The sequence below is a fragment of the Helicoverpa armigera genome, chromosome 2 (genome assembly GCF_030705265.1).
Source record: "Helicoverpa armigera isolate CAAS_96S chromosome 2, ASM3070526v1, whole genome shotgun sequence".
NCBI classification, from domain to species: Eukaryota; Metazoa; Arthropoda; class Insecta; order Lepidoptera; family Noctuidae; genus Helicoverpa; species Helicoverpa armigera.
The window spans coordinates 10953048-10978828 of NC_087121.1; the positions used below are offsets into that span (position 1 = coordinate 10953048).

General features: G+C 35.9%; 1 protein-coding gene across 2 annotated transcripts in view; it reads left to right on the forward strand.

Annotated features, from left to right (window-relative positions):
- Mwh (multiple wing hairs) overlaps positions 1 to 25781 on the forward strand; it is a 151388-nt gene that overhangs the window by 25649 nt on the left and 99958 nt on the right. Inside the window, exons 2-3 of one of the 2 annotated variants that reach the window (XM_021338076.3) lie at positions 6841 to 7041; positions 8160 to 8312. In XM_021338076.3, the coding sequence (XP_021193751.3) occupies positions 6881 to 7041; positions 8160 to 8312 (314 nt within the window). In that variant the 5' untranslated portion in view covers positions 6841 to 6880. Of the gene's footprint in view, positions 1 to 6840; positions 7042 to 8159; positions 8313 to 22277; positions 22437 to 25781 lie in introns of those variants that run through there. The other variant, XM_021338085.3, reaches the window with a different exon arrangement.

The following is a 25781-nucleotide window of genomic DNA, read 5'->3' on the forward strand; positions in this document are numbered from 1 at the left end:
GCTGTAGTTGTCTAGATGAAAACCAAGTCCAGCTTTCGAGAGTCCCTATATTCTCTTTCTTTAACCTTAACTTCCCTTCTTAACCTACCTTTACATTTCTGGTCATGATTTGGCAATTTTATCTAAATTGCTTGGGGTGGTATATCTACTTACTGAGAAAGCTTAACAAACAAATGATTTCTGTTTATTTTGTTATTACTTTCGTAATCCGATTATGAAAGTCTATTGACATTTCCATAACATATTTGTTTGCCGCATACTCATAATTTTGTACGACATCAATTTTGATAATAGGTACCGTTCCAAGTAATGTTCAACGAAAACTCCGGATGCTATCCATCATATTTCTTTCTCTCACAAACTCCATACCTCTGTAATTCAAAATCCAAATGCATGACCTCATCCTGCAAGTCAAGCCACTCGCTCCAATTGGCAGGCTCCCAAGGAGGTCAGTCTTACACTGTATTCTTAGGGAAAGATCTCGTATGTACCTACCTACTGTTTGTTCTATCTATCTTCTGTCATCTGCAAAATTAGAGACAGCCAATTTGTATTGCAGATATACGATAATAATCATCATGTGCAAGCTATTGGCAATAGAAGATTGATTTAGGTATCAAAATTTTTGTAGGCCGATAGTTTATTAGATCTTTTGATCGAATATGGTAACGTACCTATTATAGTATCCCGTTTACGTAATAAGATCAGGTATTGGTCGACTAAAAGTTTAATGGGATTCAAGAATACTTTCGAATTAGTTAAAGCTGTCAAATCACAATATGGTGCAACCGACCCTTTAGTATGACTAAGAATACAATTTCAAAAAGATGTGCGATATAAAAATATGCAGCAGAACACCAGTCTGACCTGATAAAAAGATGCTTTATACTTAGTTACAATGTTGCACTAATATAGCCTTCCTAGAACTATGGGGAACATAATATTACTATAACGGTCACAAATTGACATGACTTCCATTGCTAGGTCAATAGAGAAGCTGTATTGAAGAATTACTGTTGTCTTAAGTGGAGATTATACTGCTGATATTAGATTTTCATGTTACCGTTAATCATGTAATATTGCACTAGTATGTGGCCCCAACTTTTTTGTAATCCCGATAATATTACTATATCAGTGATGTGACCCATACACGTTTTTTTTTGGTAAATCATCGGAGTACGGAAGAAGAAAACATGCTGCGCCGACCCCAAATAAATTGAGATAGTGGTAGGAGGATGATGACATCAAATGATCCTCTGTGGGTGTAGCGTGAGAGAGTATCGGACTTTTACTGACTAAAACCCACCTTGTTCCTTCTGAAGCCCTTTATGTACCAGTGCCGCGGTAACTCTTTCAAACAGTCCCGCAGCTCCGTGAGCCATGCACGTAGATAAGGACAGGCAGTTGACTTCTCAGATAAATAAAAGATTATTTTTTTCAACATAAAGCCCTAATATAGAGTTATATGTTAGGGTTGCTGAGTTGCAGCAATCCTTTGCAAAGTCAAAAGACATAAATTCTATGCCATATCCAGACTACTTAAACTTATAGAAATAATACAATTTAATTTAATTAATACAATAGCATTTCACTACAGTAAAATTGATTTACAATACTAGTAAAACCTTTCAGAACCAATTTCGTACCACCAAATGAAGACGCACAGTTGCATGAAGATATAACATCACAACATAATGCTAGCATGATATTAAACTGTTAAGGACTATTACGATCTAGTTTAGCGAGATATTAACATGATACGGCTACCTATAATTCATGGTATACAAGAATTAATTTATGATCTTACCTTCCACTATAAAGGTGGGTGCAGTATTTCCAATAATATGTAGGTAGTTTCTGCTTTTTAACCCGCGAAATAATGACAGGTGTAAGAGGAAATAAATAACCACAATGTCTTTCTGTCGCACCGTATCTCTTAAATTGATAGGTAAACCAATTTGAATGCGTATTAAACAGCTTCACCTAAATCAACTAAGTAATTTTAAACATTCTTTAAAGTACCACGAACCAACCAACGAAAGTTTTCTCTGTGCATTGTATAGGTACAAAAAAATCCTTTAAAAGTAGAACCCAAAAACGGTGCCAGATGCCAAAACAGACCAAAATCCATGATATCAGCTAAAAAACGTCCGTGCAATTTAACAAAATATATACCACTCAAAAAATAGTTTACGAAATCTGAAACATCAATAAATTACCCACGCTTAATTGAAAAACTAGGCTAGTTTCCTAAAAAATAATAATTAGTCCGTCTTGTAGATTGTCCAAAATTAAGCGATACGTATTTTTTCTTTTTTAAATTGGATCAGAACTTGTTAAGATATAGCGTGTTAAAGTTGAGTGTGACGTCACAAGTTGCAACAATTTTCAGGACACTGTGACGTAAAAGGCCCCCACTCCTAATTTTTGAAGTGTATTATCTTTGTCATTTTATGTTTAATTAAAAAAAGAAAAAATACGTATCCAATATTTTTTGATTATCTAAAAAGCGGACTAAATATTATTTCATTATTTCGACCCTGGACACTACCCTATTGCCCAAATTGCTCGCTCGGCGCCAAAATTCGAATTCAACGTATCGAAAACACTATTACACAGGAATCGATTAAAAATATACCGATTCATCAAAAGAACCGCATCGTTTTGACGATATCCCATGAAAAAGCAATAACGGTTCACTAAAATAGCAATTTTCATTGACATTTTAATGAAAACGTTTCCAGCAAAAAGCGATTTAAATGGGCGCGCCATTTGTGAAGTTGTATTAACAGAAACTTCTGTCCATTATTTTACAGTGGACATAATTAATGTGGTGAGCGCTCACGACACGTGGCCATAGCAGGAGAAATGCAGAAAACCAAACTATTATTTATTTACAAACTAAGAACCTATTCATCATCTCCCTAGTCTTTTCCCAACTATGTTGGGGTCGGCTTCCAGTCTAACCAGATGCAGTTGGGTACCAGTGTTTTACAAGGAGCGACTGTCTAAGCGACCTCCTCAACCCTTGGGAATACCGGTTGTCAGATTTTCTGGCTCCTAACTTCCCTATTGCTAAGAACGTATTAGGAGTTTTTTTGTAGTAATTTTCTTACTTATTGGTTTAGTTTTTTTTTTAAGCTTATCGCGATCAGACAGACAAATAAAAGCGGCGAGACGCTTTGTTTCATAATTAGTGATAGTGTATTTTTAATTAAAGAAAGGACAACCCCTATTGACGTTATATCCTGATAAATATTCAATTTTACTGTTACCCAATAGACAAATTATTACACAAAAAAGCTATTAGTTCCTACGATACATATTTTAAAATATAATAAAATTTTAATAATGACGAATAAAATGCATAATTCTATTCTAAAATCGAGTTCATTTACGTTCGTTTTTAAATAATTTTTAATGCATTATGCAGTTTTAAATGCAAGATATGCAGACTGGCCTTCACATTTTGGAGTCCACCTTTGAAATCATAGCTTTTCCGTATGGCATATTAATTTATCGGTGAGGTCATGCAAACATGGTAGAATAAATACATAAGGATTTAATATTCTAAAATAATAATTCCTATAGTTCTTAAGTTGGTCTATCTTGACTTTAAGACTCGATCATTATACCTCTACATTACGTAGTACCTAAGTTCTAAATTGTAACTAAAGTGTAAATCTTTACCCACATGCTTCCTAACAGTGAAAGAATTTTTCAAATCAGTTCAATAGTTTTGAACCCGTTAAACAAACAAAAAAGAGTTCCTCTATATAAAACAATCAGCATAGAAGTATAGATTCAGGTTGAAGCAATGTTAAGCTAGATTAAAATCAGTTATTCGACGATATCTAGCATTTTGTTTATCTTGAGAACGTAATCTGCAAAAGGCTAGGATTGCAAATGCTCAAATCAAATCCACATGAACGTGTAACTGCAGGATACGAAAAAATATGAAGTAAATTAAATGATTTTCTATTTCTAGAATACTTACACGATTCACATACATATTTTACGACTTCTAAATGAATGTTAAGGCGAAATTCCTCAAACGTCCTTTTTTTTCTTAAAACTACTGTTTACTTCGACATTTGAACATGAAAATTCATAATAATAAATCGAAGAAAACTGACGTTTTTGTTGTCAGTTAATTTGGAGAAAGTTGCAGTGCAATCGATTGTAAGTATGTTCTGTTTCGCGTCCTGCCTTATAAATCTAAGAAAACCTATCCAATTCCGTAAAGTTCATAAGTCTACAGTTCAGACAGGCTTCTCCAATCAGTCTAATCTAAACGTCAGAACGCAGTTTCTGATCAAAGCTGAAAGGTTCGTCTGTTTAGTTTGAACTAGCTAACTAAAGTTAAATCAAAATTCAGCAGTTTCGTATTTTCTTCGGTGTCACGTTTAAAATATTTAAGTAGTGTACTTAATGTTTTTAACCCCCGACGGAAAATAGGGGAGTTCTAAGTTTGAAGATTTTGTACGGTGAAGATGCGGAAGCAAAAATTACGATGCAAAAAAGACACAAACGAGGTACTGGTTTTTTAAATATGTTGTATAACTCCTATGCGTATATTTAATGGGCCAAGTTTAATAACTGATTTAGCATTAATTCTCAATATAAACACTGAATATAACATTCAAAAACGTCTTGCACAAGAGTTAAGGCGTAGAAAAATATTTAATTTCAAAATCATATTTTTACATAGTAGAGCTTTTTCCCTTCACTTTAGCTAGATCTGCATTTACTCGTACCTAACACACCATTTTTAAGATTAGTTATTTTTTTTAGGAAATTAGCCACGCGTCACTTTTTATTTGACAGCAATTTATAGTTCGTAGGTCAGAAAGATTGATGTGTTATATTTTCTTTTTTTTAGGTAAACGATTTTCAAAGGCTTTTGCCTTTGAAAAAACGATTTTCAAAGGCAAAACCAAGTGGTAACACCGTAAAACCTTTACTTTAACGTAGGGCAATAAAAATCCAGATTATAGAAGCTGGTGCAGATAAATTCCAGTTTATTACAATCCCGGTATAAATAAGCGAGTTTCCTAGTTATAAACATTTTTCATAAAGTCTCGTATAGATCGCGTTATCTGTGTAATAATGAAATTCTTTGAACAATTTGTGAAGTTTTGAAGCGAACCAGTTGGGGTAGTTGTTTTTTAAAGTTACGTGGATTTTTAGTTAGTAGGTGGTTGAAACTTCACTGACCTTTTTAAGGGATTTGCAGATTATGGTGTATCAAGATATAAATGACACCGTGAATATATTCAAGGCATAGGAGGCCTATGTTCAGCAGTGGACGTCCAATGGTTGAGATGATGATGATGATGATAGGAAAATGTTTTTTGAAAAATTCAATCTGATGAATGAACGGGAAGAGGTTAGTGAACAATAGAACAAGCGAAATAAACGAATGAATTTAATTAAAAATATTAGGTTAGGCATCCTGAATGCAAATATAAACGAAACGCAGCTTCTTGGCAGTCGGATAAACAGTAGATAATGTGGTAATAACATCAGATAGGTAATCAAAATGTTATTTATATAGAATCGTCGAAATCTAGATTTCCAACGGTTCTACATCAGAACGGTAACTTTCAAAATAACCAAAATTAAAATTTTTGGCACTCCCCAGGTTCAATGCTCCAAAAAACAAATTTTTCCTTATATAGTAATTCATTGATATCAGAAATATATTTTTCCATATCATTTAGCAATAATAAAAAGAAACAGTAGTTTCTTACTCCCACATAGATTTGTAAGGAAATTATATCAAGATTGACGATGTAGGAATTTTTACGCGCGACTAAACCATATTTGTCTGGACATCCCTTTTGACCAGTCGTTATATTGATAACTAGCTTCCGCCCGCGGCTTCACCCGCGAAGAGTTCGGTTGTATCGCGTTTTCAAGAGAATCCTTAAAAAGTTCGAGATAAAATCTATCCTATGTTCTTTCTCAAGGTCACCTCTAATTCTGTACCAAATTTTATTAAAATTATTTCAGTGGTTTAGACGTGAAATTGAACAGACAGACAGACAGAGTTACTTTCGCATTTATAATATTAGTAGGGATATAAGAAACTTTATTATAGGATTTTATAAAGATGTATTTAGAAAGGCCGATGTCTGTAGCTAACTTAAATATTTGGATCTTCTTTTAACGACTGTTGCTAATTAAATTTTTTGGGGAGTATATGGAAAGAACGTTCAATCCTTCTACATGTGAGAGGGGGTCCCAGCAGTGGTACGATAAGAAAAGGCTTTAACAAACGATATGGAAAGAAGGGAAGAGGTATGGAGAATACGGGTCCATGTAAATGAAGTTATCGAAACCACCAATACCTAGAATTTTTAGTACATCCTTTTTTTTAGAGCCTATTTTCGTGTACAAACATGGAACTCAAATACCCAAATACTGAACAGTGTGCATTATGTGTTCATATTATTTATTCATCCGAATGGCTCAAGAAGTATTTTTGATGGATCTACATATCATCATAAAAAAATAACTGCGGCGTATCAATGCATTATAAACGAACATTATGTCATAGAATATCATTTGTATGTTCACCTGGAACGCTAAACGCTACTTACAAAATTATTATTTAGCTACTCTAATTTTACCCGATTTTCGAACGACACAAAAAATTTAGTTAGAGGGCCGTATTTCTTAATTTCTTCATGTTTGTCTGCTTATTGTCTTTTGAGGCCATTTTGCAGATTTGTGATACCCTGTGAAAGTCCTAATACTTTTTTTATTGTTTTATTTAAGCATCATATTTTCCAAATTTTTATACCATCACCTAATTTCAAAACCCTCTCATTCCAGCACACAACCACACTGAACAAATGACATTCAAGGACTGACGATGGGCAGCGGCATATCGACAGCCACGAGCCGCAAATGGCCGGGGCGTAAGCGACAACCTCACAGTCCTCAGGCCGAGTCCTCACGAATACTCTTCCTCCTGTACCTCATACATAGGACCTGGAATGTAGTTGTGGAGCATGTGGATTCTAAGAGTGCGAGGTAAGATTGACTTCAGTATTCATATCACTACATACATCTATAAAGGTTTGTCTGTCTGTTCGTAATGAATTGAGAAAAGACTGCACGGATTACACAACTTCGATTCTAAGATTGCGAGGTAAGATTGACTCCATTAGTCATAGAAAAGTTATCTGGCTCTCTGTTCGTAATGAACTCAAAAAAATCTACACGAATGAAAATCTGAGCGTGGGTGATTCATGAAGAAGGTAAAACTTAGTTAGTAGTTAGGTTACCAACTGTGGTAAGTTTTCAGTTTTATGATACAACTTTATAAATAACCTATCAGATCAGTGAGATAAATCAAATATTTGGTAAAATAGAAAATTACGTTGTGGAACAGGAATTTATACTCGAAACCAAAATCCCTACATTATTTAGTAGCCAAAATATCTGAGACATTGTTCTCTTTGATGTGATGGTACAAATAGTGGGAATTCAAGGCCTGCCATTTGTGGCTGGAAGACATATTAGTACCAGTAATGAACAAACACAAGCTTTGTCATTATATTACAAGAGTGATAGCTCTCTATTTATAATGGATAATGATCTTGTTTCTATGTTATAATGATCATTTTATCGTCTAGAGAATAAAGATGAAAAATTAGGTAAGTATTCGAGATATCTAGTAGATATCTAGTAGATCGAGATGTCTGAGAATTGATTGTCTAGTAAAATATTTATCGTTGTAGTATTGTTGTGTATATTTATTTGTTCTTTCATAAAGACGTTTGTTAAGATCGTTTAGTCATCATATTTTTATCCTATTGAGTCGTCAATTTCGATGAGTTACTTGATTCACAATAACTATATTCAAAATTCACTCTCTCCCAAAAATCTCAACAAAGGCTGACTGGAAAAACATAAAGAACTACATCTTCCCAACCTTTACATGACATTCGTTACATCATCATCATCATCCTCCGAGCCTTTTTCCCAACGATGTTGGGGTCGGCTTCCAGCCTAACCGGATTCAGCTGAGTACCAGTGCTTTACAAGAAGCGACTGCCTATCTGACCTCCTCAACCCAGTTACCCGGGCAACACCCCTTGGTTAGACATTCGTTACATCTACTAAAATATCTTCTCTCTCAATTCCAGATGGCGCGGCTCCCACACAGTCCCCAGTTCGGGCGAGGGTCTGGCTCCGAGGTTCGACTCCGTCAGCTTGGCAGACTCGGACCTGGGATCCTGTTACTCCAACTGCAGCTGTAGCTACTGCCGGCTGAGGGAGTGCGCCCATGATTGTGTCAGGTGGGTGTTCTACTACAGTGAATAAATTAAGAATGAAGAATGTGAATCAGACTGTAAAGTCTGAGTATAAGATTTTGGGGGCGATAGATATCACTTATTTTCTCACTAATGAAACCGAAATGAAAATTGTTTACTGCATAAAAGTGATTCGACCGTTGACTGTTTACGAGTCAGCTAATATGTATCGACAGCCAATTCATAAAATAAGAATAGTTAAATAGACAATATTCAGGTATTGTTATCCCAACCAATTGTTTCAAATACCTGAAATTTATCAATTCACTGCTTCAAGCGAAGTTATTATTCTTGGTACGCATTTTTAAAGGCTGATTTTACTGCTTGACTAATAGTTTCCATTTTTGTTTATTTCAGGTAAGGAAATTTCCTTTAAGCACCAACAAGTACAACCAACTGCAGATGAGGAGCACGTAACGCGACCAGACGCTGGATTATTCGAAAATGTCAACCAGGATTTACAAAATAGTCAGTCAGAGGCTGCTACTAACATGATGATTTTCAATTTCAAATCTTTAAAGGAACAAAAAAAGAGTGAGCATAAATATACAGATTCTGCCTTGAAAAAAACATGGAAAGCTTCAATTAACCAGTTTTTAAAATGAGGCAATTCTATTTAAAGACAAACTCAGACCTTATATTATTTTTGCAACTTACCCGCATACAAGAAAAGCGAAAGCAGATGCATCTAAACGGGTCTCCCATTTAACATATAACCTTAAAACTACATTTTTAAACAAAACGTAACCTCTTTACAAAACATAGCTTACCGTTTCAAATGCTTTAGTTAAAACCAAAAATCTTTATTTCCACTTTAGTCTATTTTCTTTGCAGAAGCTTACTATTGAAGCTATTACGAAATGAGCGCTCTGCTCTACAATGTTAGAAAATTCTTTTTAGTTTTGCTTTTATCCTTTGCTAAACTTTTGGGGTGTGGTGCAGTTGGAATATCTGTGCTAGTTCATATTTTAAAGTTGAAGAGTTTGTTTCTTTGGTTGAACGCACATTTGCATTGTTAGATAGTTCATTTATAGGCTACTTTTTATCCAGCTGCTCGAAGTAGTTTGAAGGGTAGACTAATCCCAGGCGGAAGCCAGTGTCTGTATAATAATTGGGCAAGTCATGTATTTTATGAATGAAAATTTTACTGTATTACTCATTCTATAACTCAGTTTTGATAATAATGTACTGCAAGAATTCAGTAGTACTATTTTCTATACTATTTTCTATAAAGGGTTTATAGAAAATAGTACTACTGAATTAATAAACTGATAGATAGAGATAAAAAATATTGTCGTAGGCGTAGTATATGAATTGCAATGGACAACGGACAGGCCTACTAAAGTAAACCAACAAAATGTAGCACATTCTGTTGCTTTCAAATCATCAATGTAAACATGGACTTCACATTGCCGTCTATTGTGTCATGACTAAATCCGTTGCGACTTGAACCACACCTCATTTTAACACAAAACAATTAAATTCCTATGTTGAGTACTGTTCAAGTAAAATGGCGGTTATCAGCACACACTGGTCTGTGGTTTGATTGCTTTTCTTTGGTTTAATTCCTTTCTGCAACCTTCCTAACGCTGTGGCTGTCGGCTTTACTCGATTTGTTGGAGCTGGAAGTTGAAGCTGGATTTAGTCGAGGATTTTTAAGACAGAAGTTAATTGTGTGCTGTCAGGTTCAACTTGGTGTTTTTGTAGTAATTTATGTCTATCTATGTCAGGTAGTTAGTAGAACATTTTTGGGAATTATTTCACCGTAGATGCTTCATGTAACTCTTTAGGAATATACTTAGTGTTGTGAAACCTGAGATATTTAAAAGCAGTTGAGACTTAATTGCTCGAAAACCTTTATTGTTGACATCATCATTCATCATCAGAATTTTGAAAACAGGTACCACCAAACCCAATTACTTGTGATGGTTCAAAAATTTCACATCACTTCTAAAAAAGTAGTGTGCTCTTCTATTCGATCCGCATTGGCACAGGCGTAGTTCCGGAGATCTGGAAATCATAACATTTTTTCATAATTTCCAGAAAACTTAAAAAAATCAAGAATAATGGCGTTAATCTACAAAGAGCGGATCTCATAGCATACAAAATAAAAGATGAAAGTACTGAAGCTGTCTTCCTGCCATTCTCAGATACAAAGCAAACAGTTAATATTATCCTAAAGGAACTTAGGACTTCAAAGCTAAAAACCTGTTCTATAATCTTGTGGCTGCTTTCAGAAACTTAGATAATTTAAGCGGCTGGAGATTCCTTTGCCGTACCTTCTTTTCCGCTAAAGGTACAAGAGCGTTGCTCATAGTTAAATTTAAAGCTTATGCTTGTGGTTTTCAATTTTACTGTCCATCTGTGTATCCTTTTTCCAATTATTTTCGGCTTCCATTATAACCAAACGTAGCTTACCAGTGTTTTGCAAAAAACGACTGCCTATTTGACGTTCTCAACCTAGTTACCCGGGCAACCCAATACCTCTTGGTGAGGCTGGTGGTCAGACTTTCTGGCTTCTGACTACCCGTTACGACTGCCAAAGATGTTCAAATTAAGTGTGCGTGTGTATTGGTATGATCGGAAATATGTACATGAAGTAGCTATCACCTTTTATTTTGCGGTTCCTCGCTCCCTGCTCGCAAGGCACACCTTTTCTGTCCATGGCGATTCCGGTTGACTTAATGCTCGAAGTTCAAAGGGATTCTTAAGAGCAAACGTTTTTCCTAATAAATATTAGGAAATACACTTTAAGAAGCACTCGCTTTTCTTTAAGAATTCTCTTTTATTAATATAAATTGTGGGAGATTTTTATCTATCTATACATATAATAAATCTGTAGAAAAGTAATTTTTGTACATTGAAGAAATTGACAAGAAAAATAGCCAGCATGTTAAAGGATAACTAACAGAACCCATTTCCATCATTTTTGTCTGTTTGTCTGTTTGTTCGTTCGGGATTCACGTAAAATCTACGAATTCAATGCAGACAATGCTTATATACAAAAATTCTACGTAACTTGGGGTATTACTTAGTTTTTGTTTCATCGAAATCGATTCACTCTATCAAAAGATATGATTAATTTTGTGAATTCAAGATGTAAAATATTACGACAAGCAATCTGTTCGTCAAAACTGAGCATTTGAATGTTGTACTTATATTAGTTGATCGGCCTATTATTAACCTTTACACAGAAAATCACACCTTCATAAGTAACTTCGGAAGAAAAAAAAAATATGAAAATTTTGTTTAGCCAAGGTTAAAGTAGCTCCATCTGTGGTAATCTGTGTTAAATAAAATACATAAAATTTGTCAAAGGAGCGAGGTGGTAAATGACAATTAATTACCACACATTCTTTATAGAGGATTATTATTTCAACAGATGGAGTTGTGTATTTTCCGTAATTCACCATATTTTAACACGTAGTGTAATTTTTCGATAGACATTTCAATAGTGTTTGTCAGTTTGCCGTGCCACATCAAAATCCAATTATAATTATTACTTTGATGAAAAGAAAATTAATAGTTCTCAGCCAAATTTAAAACGGTGCCATCTAAATTATTTTTTGAACATTATGTCAAAAATGATGACTTTATGAAATAATTATCATTTAAACTTACAGATAGAGTTCATATCAGGATTTTTTCATAAACATAGTTTAGCTTATCTTCCACTAATGTGGTGGCCTTAAAACAAATTACTTCACACATGCCGCAGGGCAACAAAACGCGACGTTCACGCAGCGCGCTCGCGACGCCCGCGCTACTCACACGCCCGAGGATCACGCACGCCTAATGTCGCACGCCTAATTTTCTGTCACACAGCCACACAAAAAATCCCCAAGTCATACAAGTGTTTCTCCCCAGTAGTGAAACTATCCTACCCTATGCGCCTGCTGATGATGATGACTCATTTTATCATCCATCCAGCTATTCCCCAACTATGTAGGTGTTGGCTTCCAGTTATAGAATCTTTTTGAGTACCAATATTTTGCTTGGAGCGACTACCTATCTACCTATCTTCAATCCAGTCAACTACACAAGACGATATCCCTGGTAAGACTGACAGACTTTCTGGCTTCTGATTAGTCGCAGCAGCTGCAGAAAATGTACAAATGACAGCTTTGTCAGACTCAAAGCATATAGACATAGATTATAGCTGTTTCCTGTGAAAATTACTTACGTAATAATTTTCCAAATTGGCTGACTAGATCCAGAGATTTCCACAACGTCACAAACTTTATTTCTTTTGTTTAGATAAATGGTCACATCCACAACACAACCTTGATCAATGAATCTATGCGACTGCTAAGTGCTAATCCTAATTATACTGTCACGTGAAAGAATGCACCTACGGGATAAGTAGTATTTTGACTATTCTATATTGCCCACGCAGACGAAGTTGCGGGCAACAGCTAGTTGAAAAATATAATCGTGTTTTCTGCTACGTGATATGGTGTTTAATGTTAAGAGATGTTTTTTGTGAGTTTAATGCTCTTTTTGTTAAGGCTCAAATTGTTTTCATTATCCAGGTAGGTATGCTTATAAAGTGGCTTTCTAGCAGACTTAAAACATTTACGGCACAGGTTTTTGTATAATTTGATACCGGTGTAAAGTTCTAAGCTTTCTTTCAAGAGTATGTGGACTGGGTTAATAAAGCATTACTTACATATTTTTGTTAAAATCATGATTTGAATGGACAAGTATATTTTCTTAGGTATTTTACTGTACCTAAAGTTATTATATCTGAATCAAAATAAAAAAAACTACACGGCTACTACATAAAAGCTTCTAAGGCGATTATCACACTGCCCCGCATGATGCAGCGTAGTGCGTGGATGCGTTTTTTTCCGTTGTATGGAAATATCTCCGTTTGTATGGAAAACACGCATAGTCCAACACACTGAAAATGCATCCACGCGCGTTCATGCGGATCACGCACATACATGCGGAGAAACACGCACCCCCGCGCGTAGGTGCGGGGCGAAACGCAAGGTATGGCACACTGATCCCGCAGTGCCGCGCGTGATTTTGAATGGGATTGACGTGTATATTTGAAAAAATCGGTAAAAAAACTTTTAAGTTAAACGGTTTTATCTTATGTGCACTGAAAACTAGAAAATAAAAGAAAATAAAAAATCGGTAAAAAAACTTTTAAGTTAAACGGTTTTATCTTATGTGCACTGAAAACTAGAAAATAAAAAAATAGTTACTTACCTGTCAACCTACGTAGGTGGTCCCGGTCATATTAGACTAAAATAAAAACGTGGGGCCCCTGTGAAATCCTACCTATGGCAAAGCATATCTTTATACTTTGGTAGATCATGAGCTACGGCTGATTATTGATTGTCAAAATCTCCAGTTACGATTATAGTAAGTCGATGCAATCCACACCTATTATACCTCTAGAAGAGAGTACTACAGCAATAGTTAATGGGCCCCACGTTTTTATTTTAGTCTAATATGACCGGGACCACCTACGTAGGTTGACAGGTAAGTAACTATTTTTTTATTTTCTAGTTTTCAGTGCACATAAGATAAAACCGTTTAACTTAAAAGTTTTTTTACCGATTTTTTATTTTCTTTTATTTTCTAGTTTTCAGTGCACATAAGATAAAACCGTTTAACTTAAAAGTTTTTTTACCGATTTTTTATTTTCTAGTTTTTAGTATTTAATGAAAATGCCTACCGAATATTCCTCATTCTATCTAATTCATTTAGTGCATCATTATTACACGGTCTGTTACCTGACAATTTATTACAATCTAATTCCTCAATACATAGCCCTTCCAGATACTTTTTTTTTAACGACCCCAAAAATAATCACATGACCTCTCCTGCTGTGGGTCAGCAGCGGTGAGGGAGTGCCAGACTCTTGACTAAGAACCGTTTTGTTCCGTCGTAGGCCTTTAATGTACCAGGGCCGTGGTAACTCTTTCGAACAATCTCGCAGCCCAGGCAGGCCTTGGCCCTGTTGGGCCCCGCTGGAGTTACTGACAGTTTTCTACTTGTGAAGCCCTTTTATTTGATACCCATATTGGTGGGATTGATAAAAAATTGTTATCAGCCATTTGGTAGCGGCGGCCATCTTAGATTTCAATTTTGCATAGTAAATTGTATTCTACTTGTTGAGACCTTTCATTTGATACCCATGTTGATGGGATTTATAAAACCTAAGTTATCCGCCATTTTGTAGAGGCCGCCATCTTGGATTTTAATTTTATATAGTACATTGTATTCTACTGGTTGAGAACTTTCATTTGATACCCATATTGATGGGATTGATAAAACCTACGTTATCCGCCATTTTGTAGCGGCCGCCATCTTGGATTTCAATTTTTTATAGTATATTGTATTCTGCTTGTTGAGCCCTTTCATTTGATACCCATATTGATGGGATTGATAAAATCTACGTTATCCGCCATTTTGTGCCGGCGGCCATATTGGATTTACAATGTTATTGATATTACTATACTGTATTGTCATCGGAATTAAAGGTGTATACAAAATTTCAGATTAATCGGTTGACAGGAAGAGGGTGAAATTTGAATTACTAAATTTGACCCAAGAAAAAAGAATGAATAAATAATAAAACAAACTGGGTGAGCTAAATAAAACCGTTTAAAAATGGAAGCCGCCCTGCGTGAATTTACAAAACGCAACCACGCGCGTGAGTGCGCGAAAAACCCGCACGATGATGCAGATCTGCACTCCCGCAGGAACGCGCGTAGGTGCGTCGACACGCAAGATGCAGCGTGATGCGGGGCAGTGTGAAGATCACCTAAGGCGATTATCACACTGCCCCGCATGATGCAGCGTAGTGCGTGGATGCGTTTTTTTCCGTTGTATGGAAATATCTCCGTTTGTATGGAAAACACGCATAGTCCAACACACTGAAAATGCATCCACGCGCGTTCATGCGGATCACGCACATACATGCGGAGAAACACGCACCCCCGCGCGTAGGTGCGGGGCGAAACGCAAGGTATGGCACACTGATCCCGCAGTGCCGCGCGTGATTTTGAATGGGATTGACGTGTATATTTGAAAATGGAAGCCGCCCTGCGTGAATTTACAAAACGCAACCACGCGCGTGAGTGCGCGAAAAACCCGCACGATGATGCAGATCTGCACTCCCGCAGGAACGCGCGTAGGTGCGTCGACACGCAAGATGCAGCGTGATGCGGGGCAGTGTGAAGATCACCTAAGGCGATTATCACACTGCCCGCATGATGCAGCGTAGTGCGTGGATGCGTTTTTTTCCGTTGTATGGAAATATCTCCGTTTGTATGGAAAACACGCATAGTCCAACACACTGAAAATGCATCCACGCGCGTTCATGCGGATCACGCACATACATGCGGAGAAACACGCACCCCCGCGCGTAGGTGCGGGGCGAAACGCAAGGTATGGCACACTGATCCCGCAGTGCCGCGCGTGATTTTGAATGGGATTGACGTGTATATTTGAAAATGGAAGCCGCCCTGCGTGAATTTACAAAACGCAACCACGCGCGTGAGTGCGCGAAAAACCCGCACGATGATGCAGATCTGCACTCCCGCAGGAACGCGCGTAGGTGCGTCGACACGCAAGATGCAGCGTGATGCGGGGCAGTGTGAAGATCACCTAAGGCGATTATCACACTGCCCCGCATGATGCAGCGTAGTGCGTGGATGCGTTTTTTTCCGTTGTATGGAAATATCTCCGTTTGTATGGAAAACACGCATAGTCCAACACACTGAAGATGCATCTATGCGCGTTCATGCGGATCACGCACATACATGCGGAGAAACACGCATCCCCGCGCGTAGGTGCGGGGCGAGACGCAAGGTATGGCACACTGAATCCCGCAGTGACGCGCGTGATTTTGAATGGGCGTGACGTGTATATTTGAAAATGGAAGCCGCCGTGCGTGAATTTACAAAACGCACCTACGCGCGTGAGTGCGTGAAAAACCCGCACGATGATGCAGATCTGCACTCCCGCAGGAACGCGCGTAGGTGCGTCGACACGCAAGATGCAGCGTGATGCGGGGCAGTGTGAAGATCACCTTAGTACATAGTTAATACTTTTGTAAACAACGCCATCTAGTGGCCACACCGCAAACTCATACCGAAGTGCAAGCCTTACCAGCCTTCTTTGCAACGCCTACGGAGCCTTCGTTCTCAACTTTCACTCGTATGATTTAAGCCAAGTCTGATTTTAGTTCTCACCTGTATTAATAGATGGCGTTTTATGTTGGTATTTTCTTTTTTTTATTTGTGTTTTTTATATCTACCTATTAATATTTTACATGAAATATTTAACACGATCATTAGTTTTAGAATTATTATAAGAACATACAGTTTTTACGAATAATGTAGATTTAGTTACCGAGTTTCTATGTTAATAAGCGACTTCCAAAAAATATTTTTTTATCAATTCAGAAGTTTATTACTTTATGGAAGTTCATAGCTCAAAACCTCAAGATATGGATGTTTTTTTAGAAGAGATTTTTTTTTTAATTTCTAAGGTTGGGCCATCACCACCATTTGATCAAAAATTAAGCCAATTAACCAACTAAACATATTCATTTACACCTACATTATGACTAAATAGTATTTTCTTAAACATAAAAACCGTCACCACATCAACAAAAACCATCGTTTATAACCATTCAGTAAAATGAAGCCATTTCCCGAAGCGTCCATTGTGGTGAACTTTCCCTAGAATGTCATTGTCTTCAGGTCGGGGAAGCCATATTGCTCCGTGAATGAGGCCATTCGGCTTTGTGGTTCGATCTGTACACTGAGTTCTTCCAATTTCATTGAAGGTATTTTTAGTTTTCTTGGTATTTTTAGCTTTGTCAGTAAGGCCTTAAATAATATGGGGTGCGGGATTGTTCGAAAGAGTTATTGCGGTCCTGGTACATTAAGGGCTTAAGAAGGCACATGATTTAGTCAGAAAGAGTGTGATGCTCCCACAGCTGCTAGCCTACAGCGGGAGGGGTCATTTGATGATTTCCCATAAAAAAAGGCCTTAAACAATATCAGTGCTAAGCAGTGGTTGCATCAGTCTAGATTTCTTCTCAGATGTTATTCATGTGCTCTTCTTCCAAACTTCACTGTCTAAAATCTTAATGACAGTCACCTGATATCATTGATACCCCTCTCGCAGTGGGTGCAGTAGAAGAGAGTGTCAGACCTTTACTGACCCTGGTACCTAATAATTTTGAACAATCCCGTAGCCCTAACAGGATTACATGGGTCACTTATATTATCAGATATAATGACCCAGCTTAGAATACCAAGGCTGTAATGGTCTATATCCATGTTGCTGATTTTGATTTCTCAAATAATTATCCATGGTGATATAAAAAGGGAAGTAGCAAACATGACACGTATTACAACATTAGCTAAATCTAATTACTTCAATGAAAGAACCGGTGCTTAAATACATACTATTTACGAAGGTAAACTACAAACTATGAGAAAAGGAAGTTAAAGACATTTAGGCTTTGCTTATAGGTCTCTTAATACTTTTAATATTAGACCAATAAGGATACTTTGATAGTCACCAGTGGAATAGAATAGTCGCTTTCACTAAACCTTGATGGGATCCTTTTAAACTAGAGTCGTTTCATATATAAAGTTGATTGAATCTTAAGAAATGACTCAGGTTATTCACAGAGTATATGATCATTTTAATTTTGTTTTTAAAGTAGTAAAAGTCTTGTTGTGTTCTCATTTAAAAGGCATTGGAACTAATTGCATTATTTATTAATGCTAGCTGCATTTGTATTTACTAGAGCTAATTCAGTTACTATGCAGTGTCAAAGTCAAAGGTAAGACCAGTCTGTTATAGGTGCTTAACTCTGCTCAAGAAACGATACAATAGGTATTATTATCCTTCTTTTATCATCTTCTTATGTAGGTCCAGGTCGTGTTTCTTCCTTCATTCATTAGAACAGTATTTGATTAGTAAGTACTGATTAACTGAAAATAATTGCTAATGCTTATTCCACTTCTTTTTAATATTGGCCAATCCTAGCCTTCAAATATTTGCGAAGGCATTGTGGTCAGACAATTTTAATCCAATCACATGCTAAATCAAATTTCCGTCCAACAAGATATACATAAGTAGACGAGCAATAAAACGCATTAAATAACTTGAAATTGTTTAGATTCCAGCAGCCGAGCGATGGTACAGATAAACACAACGGTACAGCGTGATTGGGACTCGCTGTTTGCTGTCCATTGGTTTTATAATGATTGGTTTGGTTGGGCTGTGGTACTAGTCCGAGAAGAGCGGGTGCTAGAGAGATCTTTAGATTGTTTTGGTAGTCGTCTTACGTGGCTGTGGTTTCATGTGTAGTAGAGACTTAGAGTATCTCTCGTCCATAATCTATCCTTTCATAAGTGCGGTTATTAATATATTTCAACTGCTTTGATAGTCTCAGCGATAAAGTTATACCTATCCTTCAATGATCATAAACGTTGGCTGCTCAGTGTTGCCTGCCTATTTTTTCTGATTAGCATTTTAGCTGTGCTTTACATATCTGTTCTAAAAGTGCACTTCTTGGAAATACAATCTTCGAAAGTAGACAGGATATGTTTAAATGATCTTTATTCGTCTGTAAAACTTTAAACAACATTTGTAAAGCCTACATGCTTTTTAAATCTCATAATGCAACTTATGATTATTTTAGCTCATCGTTTTGTAGATCGCTATCGCTTCTGCAGAAAGTTGCACCTTAACCACACACTACATATTTCGCCCCCCGGCGAGGCCGATGATTTCATGTTTACAAGCTTTCCTCGTGTAGTCTTACTTTGCGACATAAACACAAGAAAAACCTGTTTAAACATCCGATTTGTAGGTTTAAAGTAATATAATTATCCTATTTTCTTTGCCGTCGTGTTTTTATGATTCTTCAAAAAATACAAGATTGCAGGTTTACTGACCTAGCGAACTCTGGTCGATGCCAATCAAATCATTTATGCAGCATATAGCTTTATAACTAAACAAATGTAGGTATACATATATGAAGAAGACTATATTATAGTAGATATGTAATACCACGTTATGTACCTAACTGCATCAACATTGTGAACTTCTAAAGCTTACTGCTGATAAGGAGTCAGAAGTCAAGAAAGCTGGACATTACCAAGAGATCCTGACAAAAAGATTTCCTTGTAGAAAGGTAAAAAACCTAAGCAGATGATGACATAGATTGCAGTTAAAATAACCTAGGTAACAGCAAAAAACTTATCATAACAACAAATCAGCAAAAAAATTCTCAGAATTCAACCAATTCCGGTAGTAAAATTAGGATTAGTGAATCTAAAAGTACCACATTCTTCACAAACAACTTAGAAATGAGTATGAAATGAAAAAAATGCCACCAAAGAACTAGTTCTATAACCCTACATCATTTTACGTAATCACACCAAAGATCTTGTACGTGACAGCATTTTTATCTTATTTTAAACTGCCCCTGTTCTCTTCTCCAAAGAATGTCATTATACTGTAATGCATGGTCGTTATTTCTATGAATTTGCAAAAATAGTGTCAAGCTGTTTGTCATTCTATGTAACGGGTCTTGCGTGTTTGCTGTGGTGTTTGCTAGGCCTAGTTTTAAAACCATTAGTTTGGACTTACGACAGATGATGATCTAACTTTTATTAGCTCATATTCTTGATGCTGTTGGCATCTTTAATAATCGCCTTGATGGTAAATTTCACGGTATAATAGAAGAACTGTCATAGACAGTTGGTACAAAGACTCATTAAACCTTGGACTGCTAGAAGTTAATCCATGAGAAAGCTGATGATGCATCCAATTTACTCAAAAAAGTTACGCTTGAAGTATTAAATTATATTAACAAAATGCCTAAGAAATTCTTGCTACAGATACTATTAATAGACCAAAGATCGTACCTGTTTAAACCACAGTAAAAAACATTGCCGCTACTTGGATATGGGCACTCGTGAGGTCGTCATACTTGATTTAGATACCCACTTAAGCAGTTGGATCTTATATATTTGTGCCTGTCGATATCCAACTTTGGAGATCTTAAAACAACTTGCAACATTCCCAAAAATACGATAGTAATATGTAATAATATTATACAAGTATAGTTTAATCCAAAGAAGATGGATCAAAATTGCCCCACGTCCTATAACAGTGTTATAAGACATACACCTTATAGTCAAGTTTTTATCCTGCGCATGCCTACAACTTTACCCTTAACCCTGGATTTCCCAGGGTTTCTATCATCAGATCCTGACCTGATTTATAAAATAATTTAATAAAATAGTATGTAAATAGTCCTATGAACGATGTTTTCATAACAGCACCTAAACAATTTTTAAAGCATTTTTTTCGTATGAAGGTGTAAATAAAAATAGAGAGTATGCCATATTTTTTTAAACATTTTTATCTTTTTTTGAGATACGTCACATTGTTATAGGACGTGGGGCAATTTTGTATGGATTGTGATCCGTCTTCTTTGTTTGCCTTTCCTTCGCTTTATTGTATCAAGACTTGATGTAACATCAACCATTCAACTAAGGTCAAGGGTACCAATTGAGGTGCACTTCGAACACTAACATCTGTCGCACAGCCGATGTCTAGCGCTGCCAATGCATCATTAGTTGAGGTCATCGTAAGCCGAACGCGACAGGCTTCTGTGTTGGAAAGGTACCTTTATAGGGAGGGTCGGCTTCCTGTATCATCAGTATTAGTCAGGGTCAGAAGTGCATTCGCGTGGAACGTTATTCCGGTTGCAAGGTTCACTGGTTCGATTACTTTATTGAAGCGAATAAAATCCCGTTCAATTTCCTAAATTAATTCTGTATCATTAAACATAATGAGCCTTTAAAAAGCATGTAATATTCAAAAATGTTGTCTTTAACATACTTTTACTATACTATATTGGTATCAATGGGTAAACTCCAGATTTCAAGCTACTACTTACCAAGGAAACTTATTGAAATTCCACATTACCCAGGAATCTACAACCAAAGACTCAGCAGTCTAGTTCAAAATAAACGAGGCATTCTAAATAAAAACAAATGAAGATAATTTTGAGCGAAAATTGTCTTAAACGTCTCCCCAAGCTATGTTTATGAGTTCATCTCCCTTCTGCAACAGTACAAGTTAAAATAAACTTTATTGGAGTGAAAATAGAGATGGTATTAAACTGTAGTTCTCTGGTATTTGTATTATAATTTCTGGTAGCCAGCAGTGCGTATAATCAATGAGAACAGTAGCTAGTTCAACGGTGAAGTTTGTCTGCTCATCGTCTCCTTTTACAAAAGAAAGTATTTCTTCAATACCACCTTTTGCAATTATATCTTTTGTAGTAGATATTTCTTCATTTAGTTTTTAAGGTTTGCTGCCAAAATCCGTTTTCCTGGTGGGAGTTTGTCTTATTTGTTTTTGCAGAAACAGCAAAGCTAGTAGGAAATACGGTAGAAATATTTGGAATCAAAATCTTGCATGAGTATTTGGGACTACAGTTTTCTATTATATTATTATTTGTTTTTCTCTTCTTTGATTACTATCTTCTTCGTTTGTTACTATATATATTACATAGCTATAAATATATAGTTTGGTCTCGTACTTCATTGAAATTGAATCAATTCCATCCAACTGAATCATTATGTTTTGGTAAGACGTCATCCACTTTTCCTATTGTTAGTGTGACGACATTATTATGTTCTAAAACATCATCTTTATCATCTGAGTCATGTTTTGCAACATTATTACAGCAACAATCTTCTTACTCATACAACTAAGCATTCTTGACCATATTGTTATCATTTCACCAAGATTTTTTGTTTATTATCATTCATGTGTTACACTATAATACTGCACTATTATATTTCCTGACATAACCAACATAATGCTAGCGTACACCGACGACACAGAAGCGACATAACCCGAATAGCTACGTAAACTTGACATCGAATGATCGAACCAGTCGCAAAGTCGTAACGAGCGTAGGCGCACGTTTGTCGCAGTTCCGAAGTCGGTAAAAGATGTGTGCGTGTTTGTGCAGTGAATAAAGTGTTATTAGTGATATTGGGATATTTGTCTTGCCTGCTTTTGGTGATTTTTTATAAGGTGAGTTTTCTCAATTTTTTAGTTTCTAGTAGAATTTATTTGACTTAAACTTCAGGGGAGTTTAAATGTTTAGCCGGTCGTTCGTTGCTACAGTGACATCTTGGGTTAAAATAAGCGTGGTCACAGCTTTTAAACGGTTCATTTCTAAAGCGTCTTGAAGAAAAGGAATTACTTCAAGAGGTCCCTAAAGTCAGATCGATGTATCGACTCTTTTATTTCTTTCTTTCTTATTTCTTTTACTTTTTCTCAAGTCTTGTTCATACGTTCCCATGTCACCGATTGCCTTTTGTTTTAGTTCGGTTAATATTGAAGCGTGTGCGTGCATACAGTCTTTGTAACTGAATATCTGCTGTAATAATAAAATTCTTTTCTATGCTCTACTTGCGTTGCGAGAGAAAATAGTGAGTGATGACTGAATATCTTGAATTGAATATTGATGAATTTTTTGTTGGCATTTTCAAGCTCCGTAAAGTTAAGAGGGATTTTGTATTTAAGTTTGAGAACTGAAGATACTAAATCTACTATTTTTGTAGGAGGAATTTCTTTAATCATGTTTGAGTTTGTGATCTGAAGTTCCTAAATCTACAATTTATGTATGAATGTTTTGTAAAAATGAATTGAGGAAGTTGACTCATAAACAAGAACAGTGAAAAATCTCACGATAGAAATCGACATGTATTAATTAATCCTAATTTGAATAAGACACACTTTTAAATTTTATACTATGACTCAAAGATATTAAATGTTAAATAATGCTTGCCGTCAAAACTAATGATTGCAAGTTTTTTTAAGTCAAATATTCCTAATCTTATGATTAATTAGAGATATTGTACTATTTTCTGCGGATTAACTTTCATTATACCAAAAACATGCCAATACTCAATTTCCAAAGAATAGGTACCTATGCATATTTATGTGAAATACCTATGTGTTTGATTATTGCGGGGAAATCCTTCTATTCAAATCTAAAATATTTGGTAGGTACATATTATGTACCTACCAAATATTTTTTGTGAATTAATTTCTAATTTCTTAGCCATTAGGTATTTGAAGTTCATTTAAGTAGCTAATTGCATTATAAGAAAGGTGCATTTGACAGTAGGTAGGTATGTATTTTTTGCTTTTTTCGAAAGAAAGGATGGATTTAAATAGAACATTTTTGTTTACCGCTTTTGAAAAGATTACAAGTGTAAAAAATAGTTGTTCTTCAAAACATAACAAGATCAGTTATATAAAATTAGGGCCATCGCTTGGTCTTGGAGTTGAATCAGGTCACGAGTAATAAGATTATAGAAGATTACTGAGTAATCTGGATAAAATGTCTAACAGAAGGTAAGTACTGTCAGCTACATAAGTCTACTGACACAATAGACTTACGAAAACCTGTACTTTTTAATGTCCTAAAGGTATGTACCTAGTCTAGTTGCAGGTACTACCCTGTCGAAGGTAGGACGAAATACACTGGTCATCAGAGTAATCCGATAATCAATGAAGACAGCTTTTGAGTTCAAGACTTTGTTATTTTCAAAGGTTTAATCGACTTCTAAGTCAATATAATTTATTGAATAACTATCAGCACTTTTTCACGTTAATATTTACAAAAAATTGCATCCTAAAATACCCCCCTTTTTGTTACTGACTCTACTTTAATTTAATTAAAAAGACAAGCAAGTTAAACAAAAAAAAAGCGGCCAACGCTGCGGTCAGAGCTAGTAATAAATTAAATGCAACCGAACATGTACTAACCCAAATATATGATCAACCATACTACGGTCAACAACCTTTTGATAACGGGAACTTTTAGCCCAGCAGTGGGAAGCAAATGACTACGTAAGATGTTATGTTTACGATATGTTAATGAAGTGTTTTAATTACCTAATGTTTTGATTTTAAATCAGCTTACGTTATTTGGTTATGCATTTCCTAAATGCGGGGCCTTTCAATCTAAATGTAGGAAAATAATATGTAGGCATTCAAATATCTTTATTTTGTTTGTATCTATACAGAAAGATTTTGCCATTTCACGTTCATAATGTAGTTTCGGAGGTTCATCTTTATTTATGCATTTAAGTTGTGGACCGCCGTTTAGTCTTGAGAGATCATTACTAGGTTACCTATCACCATCGTCATATCCTAGGCAATCGCCAATCACAATTTTTTCTTGATCATTGGCGCCATTTTGAGGTTCCCTCTAGTGTATCTCATCAATAACCAAATTTATTAATTCTCATTTCTTCTACATGTACCTCTGCTCTCTTTAATCATTAACACCTTCATGTCCAGAACAATAAAAAATAGCAAATGGCTGAAATAATATCTGTATCAAGATTTTATTACTGATTGCCAAGCTTTTGGCACGCGACGCCTATTTTAAATCGTTATATTACGTAGAAAAAAAACTAGAACCAATTGTTTCCTTCTTGGTTTACGGTATTTCCTAAAATGCGTATGTAACGAATTCTTCGAATGCTCTAGTTTAGGAGAATTTTGACGAAAATACTTAGGGCTGTTTGGTGTCATTTGAACATCTTTGGCAGTCCTTACGGGTAGTCAGAAGCCAGAGTCTGACAACCAGTTTTAGCTAAGGGTATTGGGTTGCCCGGGTAGTGTTAGACTGGAAGCACCCTTCCGTAGTTGGGAAAAGGCTAGACAGATGATGAGTTCAGGTAATGTATTTCTTTTTTACAAAATTGGAAAACCTTACTGAAAAACTTTACTGGATTATTTGCATAGTTGCTATGCAAATAATCCAGTAAAGTTTTTATTTAAATTCCTACTTAGGTACATTGTAACTCGCATGCTATGAATATTATGTACGTCTACAGATGCATGCTATATTTTCACATATTAATTTATAGATGACGGAACGGAAGAAGTGTCGGTTCTAATTTATCACTGAATGATTTAAGTTTACGGAATTAAGTTATTACGTAATTTTTGTTAGTTAAGTCATCATCTACTTGCCCTGTTCCGATTCGTTTAAGCTATTTGCATTTACCTACTTCCATGCTACTTAACTTTATGATAACACAATGTTATGATACTCAAAAATGTGTCTTATGCTGCACGATTTTAAGTACAAATTGGATTGACACAATTGGACTTTTGAGATGCTCGTTCGAAACTTGGCAAGTGTATGTAAAATCTTTGTGCAGCTTGACTGAACTTAGCAAGCGAGGAGATGATAATGCTCTTTTGTATCACAAAGGGCAAAATAATGAGCATGTGCATTTTTTATTCATTTAAATACTTAGATTGTCTCATATACTGATTTACTGTTTGCCTTTACTATAATTCTCATCCTAACTCTCTAGATAGTTCATCATCACTGTGCCGGAGCCTTTT